General features: G+C 41.2%; 1 protein-coding gene across 3 annotated transcripts in view; it reads right to left on the bottom strand.

The window, feature by feature from the left end:
- Window positions 1–1,112: 1,112 nt before the first annotated feature.
- nsd1b (nuclear receptor binding SET domain protein 1b) overlaps window positions 1,113–15,634 on the bottom strand; it is a 30,071-nt gene continuing 15,549 nt past the window's right edge. The window contains exons 10-25 of one of the 3 annotated variants that reach the window (XM_062432790.1): window positions 14,856–15,118; window positions 14,616–14,753; window positions 14,049–14,172; window positions 13,474–13,674; window positions 13,202–13,381; window positions 12,209–12,365; window positions 11,855–12,060; window positions 11,637–11,749; window positions 10,365–10,511; window positions 8,640–8,762; window positions 8,399–8,515; window positions 7,333–7,474; window positions 6,777–6,883; window positions 6,237–6,438; window positions 4,103–4,599; window positions 1,113–4,051 (exon numbers count right to left, since the gene is read on the bottom strand). In XM_062432790.1, coding sequence (XP_062288774.1) covers window positions 3,812–4,051; window positions 4,103–4,599; window positions 6,237–6,438; window positions 6,777–6,883; window positions 7,333–7,474; window positions 8,399–8,515; window positions 8,640–8,762; window positions 10,365–10,511; window positions 11,637–11,749; window positions 11,855–12,060; window positions 12,209–12,365; window positions 13,202–13,381; window positions 13,474–13,674; window positions 14,049–14,172; window positions 14,616–14,753; window positions 14,856–15,118 — 2,957 coding nt within the window. In that variant the 3' untranslated portion in view covers window positions 1,113–3,811. Of the gene's footprint in view, window positions 4,600–6,236; window positions 6,439–6,776; window positions 6,884–7,332; window positions 7,475–8,398; window positions 8,516–8,639; window positions 8,763–10,364; window positions 10,512–11,636; window positions 11,750–11,854; window positions 12,061–12,208; window positions 12,366–13,201; window positions 13,382–13,473; window positions 13,675–14,048; window positions 14,173–14,615; window positions 14,754–14,855; window positions 15,119–15,634 lie in introns of all 3 variants that reach the window. The other 2 variants (XM_062432789.1, XM_062432788.1) reach the window with 2 other exon arrangements.

Genomic DNA, 15,634 nt, shown 5'->3' on the forward strand with positions numbered 1-15,634 from the left:
TAAATGAACCGGTTTTCCGACCCTTGCTGCTACAAAACATGCAGCAGCACTAGTGGCGCTGCCAAATGGAGCACAGCCATCAGTTCAAGTCTGGTGAACTCACACACCAGACATCACATAATGTCTTGTTTATGGGTTGTAAACAACATTCATCTCAAGTCAAAATTCATGTAGGAAACTCTTGTCTGTATATGACTTGACACTAAAATATGGATATGCCATTTTTTATATTGGCAAGAGATTGCTGACTAAATTATGAACATGTGGTAAGGAAATTCATTCCTCTTTTGTTACATGTTACACCTGGGCAAAACCTCTCTCTAAAATCCCTTTGGCTGTTAGCAAGGGAGCTATTAGAACAACTGGAACACAACTGTCAAATAAATAATGTGGAGAAATAGACCTTCGTGGTCAATGATGTGTAAAAATGTACTTTACATGCTAAATGTGCCAATAACTGAACAACCATGTTCCTGTACAAGTCTTGTGTTGTCCATGTCAACTAGCTCATTTAGCTTGAACATAATGTAACGAATAATGAGGAAGAACCCGAGAGCCAACACTTTTTTGCCTAATATGAGCCAAAGTCTGTTGTTCAAGATAATTAAACCCAAATTTAATGTATTATATTGTCTATATATATTTTTTTAATTTCTAGGCCTTTTTGCCTTTATTGGATAGTGGAAACTGAAGTGGCAGAGAGGAAACAAGGGGCGAGAGAGATGGGTTTGACATGTAACAAGACTCCCTGGCTGGAATTGAACCAGTGGTCATATGACATGCTCAGTAACCATTGAGGCACCAAAACACTATGATGCACAGTATTTTTTAAACTTCACACAACCAACTCTGCAATCATACAACCTCGATCACACTCGTAAGTTGTAAACATGAGAATCATGATTTGAACACAGCATCATTTTCTCAGGAGTCTGCGGGGCCTTTAACAGACATTTGCAGGTATCTCAAGACTTGTTGCAAATTCACGACAAAGCTTTGGTGGCGTGTGATGTGCACTTGCCATTCATTTTGATTTGGCGTAAAATCAATTATTAAACCAAAATGCAAAATTCATAGGTGACTAAAAGTAATCAGTAACCCTAACCCATTAAAACCACAGCGCTCTACTGGTACTTTTTTTTTTTTTTTTGATAAAAACAAAGATTAAATCTCTTCTCAAGACAAACTTCACAGTTTTTCAGAGGCAGGACTTTATGATATCTAGCTTTCTCTTTAAAGTAGTTATTAATTAGCATTTGGCACATTGACAAAGGCTTATGGGAACTGCAGGTGTTAAAACTAACCATTGTTTTCAAACAAAACACCAAATCTTTATTTACACTTTCAAGCATTGGATAAAAATGATACATTTCTATTATCAATTAATCTTTCTTAAATTCGGATAATATGATTTCCATTGTGTAGGTTTTGTAAATGTCTGATTTACACCATCAGGATAATCTGAAAGATGCTGTAATCACATAAGAAGTAACAGTTTTAGTTTTTAGTAATTTAGCTCCCTCATAGATGTTCTGTATGTAGCTTCATGTTGGACCATTAAATGGAAAAAGAATGAGTCCAGTACAAAGTGCTTATTTCATAACTTCTTCTTCTTATATATTTATATAGCAGTTTTTTTTAACAGGACAATGGTTGAGATCTAACAGGTAATAATTATACTGGAATGAAACATTGCTTGTTGGGCAACTGTAAAAAGGCATTAGTAGGGAAACTTGGCTCTCACAGACGCCAAACCGTTCCTTAAAAACATGTCCAAAGAAATACACTCTAAGGCATTGGCATATAACACACAGACAATATTAAGCTTGAAGACAGAGCGAAACACGTGTGGCAAGAACACATACTGAAGTGCAAGCATCATGGCAGGAGTCCATCCTTTCAAGCGTCTCGCATCCAATCGAAGACTTTTGTTTCCCCCTCGATTGAGAGTCAAATTGAGTGAGCGGGCCGAAGGAGCGCTAGACACCCAGGCTCTTCATCATTTGTGCGTCACAGAACAGTATATAAATAATAACTACAGAGCACAGCACACACACTGGAGCAGGACTTAGTGCCATCTCTGCGTTCAGACCACCGGCCACCACGAGGGCGCGAGTGATTTGTCCTTTCGTGTTGCCCAGTGTTAAATGCTGAAGGATGTGATTCTACTAAAACCAGCTTCAGGAGTGTCAGTGAGTGAAACCTGCAGTCCAACCAGATTTATGAAGCTGGTAAATAACCTATGAGTTTCTTAATCTGACAGTTTTAGCACATGAAATGGTCAGACTTCGAGAAAATTACTTTCGATGCTAACTATTGGCAGCTTCAGTCGAAAACTATACGCCGTGATGCGTAGTTAGGATTTATTGGAGGTGCACATCAGGCTACGCCGTCGACGTGATGCAGAAGTATAAATCAAGCTTAAGTGTATAATTTCAGCCAAACATCTTTCTCTTGTCTCCAGGCTGATTGAAACTTTCTGGCATGTAGCTGTGCTGTAGAGTTGCAGGATTGGTTGACTGACAAGATGATACCCTGCAGCCAGACCAGCATTAGACTGCAAGATGTTTCAACAACAGCAAACTGGCACTGACAGTCGCTTGTTGTGTGCGATCGCATTTATAAGGCTACACCAGGCAGCCAATCATCTGGCACGTTCACATTTGATTGTAGACAGTCTGATCTTTGGAGCATGTTAACACAGCTCTGCTGTCAAAGCACCATCTAATAATCTGAGCCGCTGAGGGGAGAGACTGGAGTTCATGGAGGAGACGACTCCTGTGTGTCAGTTTCCTGGAAGGAAGTGGATCAGATTTCTTGTGTTTGGTCTTGTATCTGGTCCTTTTCTGATTTTTCCAGCAGTGTGTGTGTGTCCAGTAAAATCCCAATTATACATCACTCACTGACTTTCAAGAAGTAACCACCACAGTCCACTGACTGCATTTCAAATTTCAGTCCAATAAAAGCTGGATGTGTTTTCATTTCACATCATTGTTTGGAAGCACAACCAGACTGGATGTGATCGCAATGGAGGGGACTCAAACTAGTTTATTTGTGGATTAATGCCATGTTTTTTTTTCTGGATGTTAGCATGGTAACCATTTGATCCAGATGTTACTGATTAGATTTCTAATGTAATCTTTACCAGGCTGAGCACTAATTTGAGTCTGTCCCAGGAATAGTGAGCTGAAGATTGAAGAGTTCAATCCCTCCCTGACAGGAAGCTACAGCACAGTTGTTGTGTAAAACACCTAAAACACCGACTCTGAGATCCAGCAGATACAGTAACTGTCGTAAACTACACAAAGCTTTCGCAGGTCAACTTTCTGACATATATGACACCTGAAATCCTACTCAAAGAATACCAAAAACAAACCAGCTGTGTGGGAAAAAAAAACAGTATATCATAGTGAAATATGTTTTATGTAGCAGTTCCAGATAATTTTCTTTGTCAGACCTCCCATATCGAGTGTCAGTGAGCACCACTGTGTGCAAAGTCACCGTCTCCACAGAAGGTTTGCACCAAAGTCAGGGAATATGAATCGATTAATAGGACAGAACTAATTAAACAAATGTATAATAGTGAAACTGATGGATATTTGTCTATTTATATATGAATCTATTCAATATTTATGCTGTGTTTATTTTCTGATTTATGAATTTCAACATTTATTAATGTATTGACTTAGTTCTGTCCTAAAATTCCTCCATACACACACCTGCTCGCTGGATACAAACAGTGACAGACTGGGCTACTTGTGTAATTTGACTGTAGTGACTGTGAGTGTGCCACTGATAAATCCACTGTGCGTCACTCCTCCTCCTCCTCCTCTTCTTCCTCCTCCTCCTCTTCTTCTTCCTCCTCCTCTTCTTCTTCCTCCTCCTCCTCGTCTTCATCATCTTTGATCTCAAGGTATTCCTCCTCCTCCTCCTCCTCCTCCTCCTCCTCTTCTCCGTCCTCTTCATGAGAATCAGATTTCTGCTTCCCGTCTTCCACTAAGTCCTCCTCCACCTCCTCTAACAGCTCCTCCTCCTCCTCCTCCTCCTCCTCCTCCTCCTCCTCCTCCTCCTCCTCCTCCTCCTCCTCCTCCTCCTCTAAGACATCCCTCTCCTCCTCATACGAGGAAATGGGCGAGTAGTGTGGGAGGTCGAACACATGCGGGCTGCTGGGAGCATCCGTGCTGCTGGGGGGAGGTGAGGCAGGAGGCGCAGAGACAGGGATAGTGATGGGTACCGGGATGGAAAAAGCAGGAAATGACTCGGAAGCACACGTGCCAGCGCCGGCGCTGATCTCCTGGTCCCTCTTGGTGGTTGGGTTCGCACTTGTGGCGGTGTTAGAAGCAGCAGAGGGGATGACGGCCATTCCCAGCCCCGAGGTTAGGGGTCTGGGTTCAGGGGTGTACTCCCGGATCTCCCCTGGCTCCAGCGGTTCGGGGCCACAGGGGTCGTGCTCGCTGCAGGACAGTTTTCCATCCAGCTTGGAAATGAAAAGCAGGCCATCGCGGTGCTGGGCGCAGTAGGAGCTGGGGCACATCTCGCAGAAAGACGCCGCATCCTTAGTGCATATGTCGCACTGGTGCCATGGACATTCCCAACGTCCTACAACAAACATAGAGACACAGACAAGAATGTGAAAGATAGAAGGGGGCACCAAGATGGCTGAGACTTAAAAATGTTACTTTTTATTTGAATTTGAGAAAGTTAAGTTGAATATATTTAATAGATTGATTATTTATTATCCTTCAAGGAAAGTCTATGCAGAGTCTCACATGAATACAAATAACATAACTACATGAGAAACATCCATACTGGATACATCGTCATTCAAACATTGTACAGAGAACGTCAACACAAATTATGAAATGAAAAAACAAATGTTTCTTATTTTGTACTATTTTTAGGTACTTGTACTTTACTCATGTATTTTCTGCTACTTTACTTACCACACACACACACACACACACACACACACACACACACACACACACACACACACACACACACACACACACACACACACACACACACACACACACACACACACACAGTTCGTCCTTATATACTTGTAAGGACACTCAGCCCCTTACCTTAACCATAACCATCATAACTAAATGCCTAATCAAAAAATTACACGAAACAAAACCTAAACCCAATTCTAATCTGAACCTTGAAACTAAGTCTTCACCCTCAATATGCCCTTTGAAATTTTGAAGACCAGCAAAAATGTCGTCACAGCACATGGTTTTTGACTGAAATGGGTTCTCTCAAAGATAGAAAGACACACACGCTCAGTGAAAAGAGAAAATCTAATTACACAGGTTTACCCCAGTACGTTGACTTACTAAAAATAATCTCTTTTACACTCGTGCTTTCTGTTTTCTTTTTTCGTATTTTTTTAAAGATTTTTTTCAGGCACAGACACCTTTATTAACAGTAGTGAGACAGGAAATCATGGGAAAGAGAGGGGGGTGTGACATGCAGCAAAGGTCCTCCAGCCGGGATTCGAACCGGGGTTCACTCGACCACCTGCGTGCCCCAATATGTCATATTTAACAAAGTAAGACAGGCAAGAGTGTTCCACCTTTCTTTCTCTATGAATGCTAAACATCGTAAAAAAATGGAAAAATGTGTTTCTTGTAGGTTTCCAAAGAAAAGATGGCTGAATTCATCAATTCATCAGTCATCAGAACTTCATCAACAGAAAATATATATAATAAAGCAAAATATAAAGTAGAGAAAGCTCTGTCTACAGTGAGCTCTACTGATCTTGAATGATATATCCACATGTTTATTTTCTCCAGGCTAGACTACTGTACCTCCCTCTAAACGTGCCGCAGTCAGTCTGCTCTCAAATGTTTGCAGTTTCTCCAAAATGAAGCTGCCAGGTTTATAACCAGAACCAGCTGTAGGTCCCATATTTTCCCTGTTCTTGCTTCGCTCAAGGGCTTCCTGTAAAATTCAGAATCAGCCACAAGATCCTGCAGATCACGTATAAGGCACTCCTTGAAATGCCCCTAGCTACATTTCTGACCACATTCCTCGTCCACTTCTCGACAACTGTGATCCTCAAATCTCGGCTGTTTATCTTTCTTCGAATCATCTTCCACATATTAAATAAAGCTTTACTTACTTACTCTGGTATGTGCAGCACTAAAACATGACAATAATGTCAGTCCAGCATTTCAGACTTGACCAAAACAAATACAAACAAACTGCATCCATGCAGAGTCACTGACCTGCAGGCCTCTTGGTGAGGTTGAGGCAGTCGGCGTGATAAACTTTGGGACAGCCGGGTCTCTTACAGGAAACCATCTGTCCTCCGTCTCCGCAGCTGAAACACTCGTCCTCTCTTTCTTTGGTCACCACCACCTTCTTCTTCTTCTTGCCGTGGCCCCTCCGCTTCAGCTTACGACCTTTGTCTTCAGATGGAGGGTTGTTCTGGGTTGCAGGGGAGAAAGATTTTGATTGGTTATCTTTTCAAGAGTAAGGCAAAGTTTATTTGTACAGCACATTTCAAAACCAAGGCAAGAGCTTCACATAAAACATAATGTAGTGTAGTGTACAGTGTAGAAGCAGCACATGGCACTATAAAATACACATAAATACAATAAAAAATGTTAAATTAGAAATAAAAATAAGCTAAAAGAGTACATTAACTTCTTATGAGCGCTCTGATTGATAATGATTTGACAAGAACAATGGCTGCACTTTTGGTCTTGTGAAAAATGGTCCTAGGTCAAACTGCGTTGTTAATGTATGTGTGTAATTCCTCTCACCTTTGGCCTGACGCCCAGGAAGCCGCTGCAGTTTGGTGCTCCACATTTACAAACCGTCTTCCCGTTCCCCAAACACTCCAGGTTGTAGTTGAATGTGAGCTCTGTGCCTGAACAGATACACACAAACAGCTGGAAGAGGCTGCAACTGTGGGAGATATCTACTAAATCTGACCTCAGAGTACTGCAACCTCCTTTTAGCTTCAGTTAGAGGTTGGGTTAAACCGATACCAGTATGGTATAGACTAAAAAGCATGTCAATATAATAAGCCTTACAATAAACCAAAGAACGTCTTTTTAATATTTATAAATCCCTCAAAATATATAAAAATTTGAAGACCTCCTTGGAAGAATCCATCATTTAGTTGTTTTCTCCATTGAACTGGTCTTTCCTTGTTGACTAAAGTGGATTTAACATGTAAAATCAAGAAGGTTGCAGGGTTTTCTTCTGTATATCACATAATCAAGTGGATGCTCAAAATCAGATACTTCCTAAAGTAGTTATTGACATTGATTATTTAATAAAACATCTGAGTTTAGTAGTTATCTTTATTCTAACCTGCAGCGACGTCGACAAGTGCGAACAGTCCGACCCGCGTGTCTCCGCTCACTGTCCACTTCTGGGTCTCACAGTTTGGCTGACAGCAGTGGTTCATGAAGCGAGCCTCGTTCCCCTTCGGCCCAGCATCAATGATCCGATCCTAGCACACAAACACACAGATGCCGGTAAGAAAGACAGTTGGACATGTCGTGTCCAAACTTTAATCTACTTTCTGTTGTGTGATGATCATGTGACTTGGTCAGCTAACAACACTTTGAGGGTTCGATTTTTATAGCAGTGGTACAACCTGATGTGCAGATGCAAGTGGGAGAAGAGATTCACTCAATAAAATTCAAATGAGGCAGCACAAAGAAGTTGGTATTTTGGTGGAAACGGATTGTTAGAAGTTGTGGTGAGAATATAAATCTGAGAACCACATCTGTTTCTGGAGAAAAGTCACTCAGCTGGAAAACTGGTGATTTTGTCAACAAGGGCAAACTAAACATTTGGAGGAAATTAACCACAACTATGGAATAATGCAATTATAATGAACTGCATTGATATTGGCAGCAAGAAAGTGATTTGTTATTTTTAAACAGCATGTTGGCAAAGCAGTGTGTGTTGATCTATAAATTAAAATGATCAACAGGGAACCCGATAACGGAGGTTAATATTTGTAATCAACATAATTGCTTCTTCTCACAAATCATGGAGATGTCAGAGTTTTTCCTTTTTTATCCACAAAACAAGACATAAAAGGAACAGAAACTTGATTTCTTTTTTTTTAAGCCTATCCTAACCCTAACCCTAACCCTAACCGTAACCCACAGAAAACAAAAAAAAACTGTCATTTTCTGATTTTTTAAGCCCCCAAGAACTAAATATTGATGAGTTTTTTGGACTGAATGAAATAACTGAATGAATAAATGATACACTGACGACCGTTGGCTTCCACTTTGCATTATTTTTAACAGGACCCATAAGAGTACAATCATATCTTGTATCTTTACTGCTAAAATACCTCAACATGAGGTATCATCAGTAGAAAGCACACACACACATGCACACACACATAAACCCGTACCTTATCCAGAGTTAGCATGTAGAAGTTACAGATGTCAGTCTCTTGGGCGTGTCTGATCCTCGACCTGCACTCCTCCTCGTCAATCACCTCCCCGACGTACTCACTCACAAACTGACCCTGACAGAAAAACACAGGAAACATTGATTATTCCATCTCGATCTGGTCCCACTGACCCCCTCCTAGGTTCTGCAGACAGTGTCAATGGTATTGCCAGTATTAGTTATAATAGCAGTGTTGTTACCTTCTTGATGTCGTGGACACAGCGGAGCCCCCAGCCTCGAGACAGCGTCCTGAAAATCTCCACCTGGCTGTACTGACGCTTGGTGAAGGCCTGGTTCAGACACCGCTCACCCGCCGGGCAAACCTGCAAGTTCAGAGTATCATTTTCAAAATGTTGGACATATATCTTTTAAAGTCAGTGGTGTAGTCCAGGGTATACGCGGGTATACGGCGTATACCCACTTATTTTTCAGTCAGCATTGCGTATACCCACTTCTAAATCCCCCCTGATGCGCACCATTCAGTAGTATCTGCGAGCCAAATTGCCCATTTTTTTCCTAGGATGGTGAAGCCATGACCCACGCTACTCTGCCTCTAATTGGCTAGTACTCGCAGTCAATCTAATCAGTAAACTGATGAGCCAATCGGAGGCAGAGAAGGGTGGGCCATGCCGATGTAAATATTGCTAACCGACAAATTTACTTTTACAAGTTTACTTTTAATGATTTTCACTTTAGGATATGCAATGAACCGGTAAGTTTAGGTAGATTGCTAGTTTGGGTAACTTCTGAAACATTGGACACAGAGAACAGTGCAACACAAATAATAGAACATGTTGCCAGTGAGATGCAGAGCAAAATCGTCAGTAGCATTATAGCATCATCCTTAAATTAGCTGTCCTAATTGGCAAGGCATCTTCTTTAAGTCACAAAGCTGTCATGACAGTTTCTATTAAAGCATCAATTCAAGAAGAAAGCACTTTTGAGTTTATCTGATTGATTTTAATGTGTGGGTGGATGCATTGTCAAATTCAGATCTGAAGTATTTTATTTAAATAAATGTTCAAAAAATAACTGAAACACCATGTTTGCCTCATTTATATTTTACATTCATGCAGGCTGCCTGTGTGACCATTAATACCTACAAACTGCTCCTGATCAAGTCATGTTAATTTTATAATAGTGGCACACTCTGGCCCACACTATCTGTTGCAAATCAGCTGTTCAAAGAGACAGTTTACAAAAGAAACTCCTGACTTGCCAAGTGATAGAATAGGTGTCATTCCTTATTCCTTAGTCCATCCACAGTGTGGATGGACTAATAGTTCACTCAAAATGCATAGTTGTCTCTCATTAGTCTGTGGGCCAGTATTGGTTTAGTAATTTCATAATCCTTCCTCCCTGAGATCAAGCAGCAGAAATTATGTGACAATGAGAAAATATTGGTGAATGATTTTTGGATAAACTAAATAGAGTGGGCTTACATGTCACTGTTTCTAAAACAGGGCGTTTTCCTGGGCTGCGTTAAAAAAGGGCAAAAATTGAGAGTATACCCACTTTTCCAGGGACCACTACACCACTGTTTATAGTATATCGCATATTTGACAAGTGGACAACGTGAACAACCCACAGAACAACTTTATCATCAATCTTAGCTTTTTACATACCTTCCCCTCAAATTCTGTAACTTTGACCATGTTTAACACACTTCAAAATCACAAAAAGCCCATTAAGTCCCCTTCAAAAGAGCAGTGATAGTGAATCAAAATAGTTAAGCTGAGGGCAATAAAACAAAAACAATGAGCTACATGACATGGAACACTAGAGGGGAGCTGCAGGCCTTAAGTAAATGTGGTTTAATCGTGAAACATTTCAAATGTTTTGGGGCAGCAAAACAGAAACTACTTTCTATTATCATTAAACAAACCTAATGATGCGTTACGAGCATGTCGGAGGCGTTTCTGTACCTGCGGGTGGCATTCGTAAAGCAACATGCGGTTGATGCACTCCGAGTCAGTCCCACACGGGCTCTCGTCTGTCGCCTTACAGTTACAGCGAGGGATCTCTGATAGGTCGGCTGTGAAGATCTGAACCTTTCCTATTGGTCGATTCACCTGAAAGAGTCGGAGAAGTAGAGGTAAATATAAGCTAACTGCACATCATCAAGCTTTGTATGAACATGTCGAGCTTGTTGCTGAATATCTGAGTGAATCCAATGATGTGACAAATAGACTCTTAAAGCAATTATCTTTAAATCTATTCAGGTCAATATATCAAGTAATATCTCCAACCTATCAGGGCTTCAAATGATTTCAACTTCCTTTTCATGATTTTTGTTTGAAGTAGTGTATAAGTGTGAAAGTGTGATTTTGTCACCTGTTTTATTATTCTTTGCTCCTAATCTTACGTATTTTGATATGGGGGTTAATTATAATTCCCATAAGGCTTTGGTGTATAACATAGCTACAACTGTGGGCCTCGTCGTTTTAAGCCAAAGTATGCCAAATTATCTAATAGCAATTCCAGTTCGTAGAGTTTGTACAGACAACTATCACTGGATTACTTTGATATTGAAGAAAATTAGAAATGTGATGATTCTCAGGCAAGTTCTGCAGATATAGGAGTGTGTTTTTATGATTTCTAAGCAGATTTATGGATGTTCATTTGCAATGCAGATCAAAAATAATGATATCTTTGGGAAGTGTAAGTCACACTGAATTTAAAAATATGTGTATCACGAATTATGACTGTAAAAATGTGCTGTCAATTCTCAAATACTGGTCAGCAATGGCAGAGAGAAACAAACCTTTAGCGAGCATTTATTACAAATTTGCACCTCAAATTCAAAACTTCCTTCCTGTTTACCTCTGATCTTGCAAACTGTAAATTCAGTTTCTCTTTATAACACAAATACTTTATTGTTTACTGCTGTAAATCAAACTCAACATCTCCTGCAGACTTTTCACATGAAGTCTTTCAGCCTGTGCTTTACTGATAGGCTGCAAATGTAAAAAATCGGACACTCTACCATTAAAACCAGCTTTTATATGAGAATGTACAGTAGTTAAAAGGTAAAAGGAGAAATGAATAAATGAGTAGACTACTTCAAAGTGCCAGACTCTCACTGCCCTGATTAAATGGTTTTCAGTGATTCTTGATAAACGAGAAGCTTGAGGGATGCCACTGTTAGTTAGTGCTGTGCTTTACCTCAAAACATCTGTAAAAGTATTCTCCTGTACCTTAATATGTTTGTATGGAGGAGGTTTCCTGTCGTTCTTTCTGTCCTCTTGAAGCTGCCGAAGCTCCTTCTCTGCCTGCAGCTCACGAAATCGCACAGCTGCCTCCTCCAAAGCTGAGTAGAAAGTTCAGAAATGTAAAATTATCGTATAACAAATACAAACTGAAGACGCAACAAACATCATAACAAAACGCTACATTAAAAAAAATACCACAATACCTTTCTTGTAGGTGGCATCAACACCTTTCCCCATCTTCTCTTTGCTCTTGGCGTCCACATCCATATAAGGGAAGACCCTGGCCTGGTAGGTCCACAGGTAGTCGTTGGAGCCGAAGAAATGAACGGGGAACTCTCCGACATCGTGCCTCATTCGCTGGATGTTCTCTGGGATCGTTTTGGGATGGCTGACCTCTGCAGGCCACCACCTTTACAAAGCAGGAACAAACACAGAAGGAACAGAGCTGTTCACACATGGTAGATGAAGAATTTAATGAGAAGTGCTTGTTTATTTTACAGGACTACAGATGTGAGCTGAAGGTTTGAAAAGTCTAGTTTTTGGAGCTTGCCACTGACCTGTACCGCCCAACCTTCACCCACAGGATGTCCTTGTAGTGAGGTTTCTTCCCAGCCTTGCAGTCGTTACAGTACCAGCTGCCCTTAGGCATCTCGATGTTCAGACACTCCCGATGAAATGCAGCAGGACAGGACTCGCAGCACAGCAGACTGCCCCCTGGAGGGCAGAAGGAGGATCACGTTAACTGTGTGCACGTGAGGATTGGCTAGCAGTTTAGTCTGAACATCAAGGTTACCCCGTTTGCTTTTTGCCAGTTAGTTACAGGTAGTTAAAGCTGCTGTTAATCAGTCCGTCCATTACGTTTGTTCCTGATTGAAATACCAGCTTAAAGCAAGAAAACATGTCAGTGTTGTGTTCATGGTTTATTTACGCTGCCTCCAAGTGGCCAAAGGGTAAAGACAGAAATATCTAGTAGCTAAGGAGCCAGATATTTTTTCTCAGGAGCTCGTGGAGACCAAACTAGAACTAAAAAAGCGAACAAATGAATCCAAATGTTGCTCTGTGTCTGCAGCTTGATGTGGAGTTTAAAAAAGTAAATTAATGCAGCTTTAAAGGAGTTTGTTTGAGTTTTTAAATTACATGTCCAATTATTACACTATCACTTGATCCTGGCCCTAGCAACAGAAGTTATTTACATTTTTTCCCAAAAATATATCTGTGAAAGATATAACAAATCCTGCATTCTTTTGATCACTTGTACTCACTTTATTTACGAGGTTTTGGACTTTCAACAGGAAATATTTATATCGACAGTGTTCAGGATTGTTTGAAACTTTCTATCTGATGCATCAGTCAAGATGCATCAGATGGCTAGGCCAAAAACAGCAATAAACAGTGTACCAGCATGTGTGTGTACAACAGAGAAAGACAGTGAAAGGAAACAGGTAGAGTGAAAGAAAGAGAGAGATTTGAGCCAGTATGTTGTTTATTCAAATTTGGGCTTCAAAAAATCTGGCCAGGTCGGATTTCTCAACATCTTCCGAAAACTTTACCTTCAGTGCAGACGAAGCACCAGCTGACGTTGACATGTTCGTGGTTTTTGACACCGCGACGGGGGGTGAAGTGGTTGGGACAAACGATGCTGTTGTTGGAGAGTACAACGCTGCCCGCCGCCATGCAGAGATCCGTAGCGTGATAAGCCACCGGGCAGCGCACACACCGAACCAAACGACCTATAGACAAACACAAGAGAATAAGTGAGCACTTGAATCGCAGAAGGTGCAGAAAAACAACACAGGCAGCAGACAAACAAACAGCGATCTACCTTTGGAGATGGAGGAACTGTTGGGATTGGTGATGAAGCAGGTGAGACAGACGTGGATCGAGCAGCGGAAGCCTCGGTTCACAGGTGCGGTCGGGGCGAAGCTGGCGATACACTCCCCGTGATAAAACTTCCCACACACTGGAATCATACAGCGCCGCACATCCTCACTGCGCTTCTTACACACAAAGCAGGTGTGGATACCTGACAGAAAAAACATAAACCATTTTCTGTACATATTAACGCCTATAAGACAATTTAAAATGTATATTTATATTAAGAGATCAATTAAAACAGAAATACAAACATTAATATGAATATTTTTAACTTTTCAACCCATCCCATCAACCCCCATATCTCCATAAATAAATTAATAAATAACACAAACCATAAAAAATAAATAATCTAATTTATATATAACACAGTGAACTTACATAGCTTTAAAATAAGACTTGGAATTGAAAATAACAAGAGTTACACACACCATTAATATGCTTTATGTATCTATCTATTTAATTTAGTTGCACTACTACTACTACACTGCAGATTCTGGGAATGAAGCTTAACCACCAGCGTACCTGATTTGCACTCAGGACAGACAAACTTCCCTTTAGGGGCTTCGGCCAGCGAGATGCAGGGCAGGTGGAAAGCTCCACAGCACTGACCCTCACACAGCAGCAGCTCTCCCGTCTTCTCACACACCTACGACAAAAACACAACCTGCTTCAGAATACATAATATAAGAAGGGTGATTAAGAGTAGTAGTGGAACTGATCCTGTGTGCTGGGGTCTGAAGGGTAGAGTGAGGTATAATCACTGGATTTTTTACTGAGGGTTTACAGCCATGAAGAAAAGAAAATATTGCTTAATTTTCATCTTGCAGCAGGAGTCCCTTTACATCAAACCTTCTGAGTGGAACATGTTGTGTTTAACCAACTTTAATTTATTAACTTGAAAAACATTGCATTATATTGAGAAAAAGAGACACAAATGAAAGTAAAGTGCACTTGCATTGTTTACATAAGATAAAGTCCATCACTGCTACAAATAAATCTTGTCCTCCAGAAAATAAAGCTCTTGTAATAATAAAAGGAAACTGATTTTTTGTCTTTCCATCAGTAAATTGGGCTCTTGGGAAAACTCACCTGGCATATGTTTTCCTTCATGGAAGCTGGGCCTCCTCGGTCCCCTATGATCTTCCTCGAAGGTAAAAGTGGGTCCTCGCACAGCGACAAGTCGTCCTTCATGGAGGAGAAGCTGTGATCCAAGCTGGACGGGTCACCCTGAGGAGAAAAGGGAAAGATTCAGATTTATCAAGCACAAGAAATATAAGCAACAGTTCCACATACTGCATAAACAGAAGCACAATCCTGTGAAAAACAGACCTCTGACTCAACTGCATCCTTTTTGACCTCCTGAGACTTATTGTCATCTGGATGAGGAGCATCATCGTCATCTGCTGATGTCATCTCAACCTGGCTGGGTTCAGGCAGGTGCGGTGCTGGAGTGGAGGGATCAGGAGTGCTGGGAGCGGGATCAGTCTGAATAGAGGGAGTGGGCGCACAGGTGGAAACCTCTGGGGTGGTCGGTGGGGAACTGGATGCTGTAAGCTGCTTGCTCTTTGATTTTAAAGGCTGTGGCCCAGAATCTGGATGTAAGAAAAGCATGTTAGCAGCAGTTATCACAGGCAAGACTAAAGGAGGCTCATCACAGACGGTTATTAAAGGTATGATATGCAGGAACTGTCGGTTGGTGTTTGTAAACACACAGAATTCAGAGTTGGCCCCTCCTCCCCAACCCAATGAGCTAGAGAGTAAATGAAGTGCAGTGCTGGCAAAGCCATGAATCAGTCTAATAAATCGTTATAATCTCATTGTTTCACAGTGGTTACACTCTAAAGCGCAAATAAACACACTTTCTGCTCTGCATGTGTGTGTGTGTGTGTGTCGGTCAAACAGACACCCAGACAGCAGAGAAGAGAGATGGAGAAGCAGGGTCACTATGCTGAGAATCCTGACCTCACACCCTGCGAGTTGTTATTGGCTGGGGGCCACACACCCACTGCCCAAAGGCTGACACCCAGAAATGTCCTGAAAACAGCTAAATATGAAGAAAATAAGAAAATACAGGCAGTGGACAGAGTCTCCACAGAAAAATACACCAC

The sequence above is a fragment of the Scomber scombrus genome, chromosome 14 (genome assembly GCF_963691925.1).
Source record: "Scomber scombrus chromosome 14, fScoSco1.1, whole genome shotgun sequence".
NCBI lineage: Eukaryota > Metazoa > Chordata > Actinopteri > Scombriformes > Scombridae > Scomber > Scomber scombrus.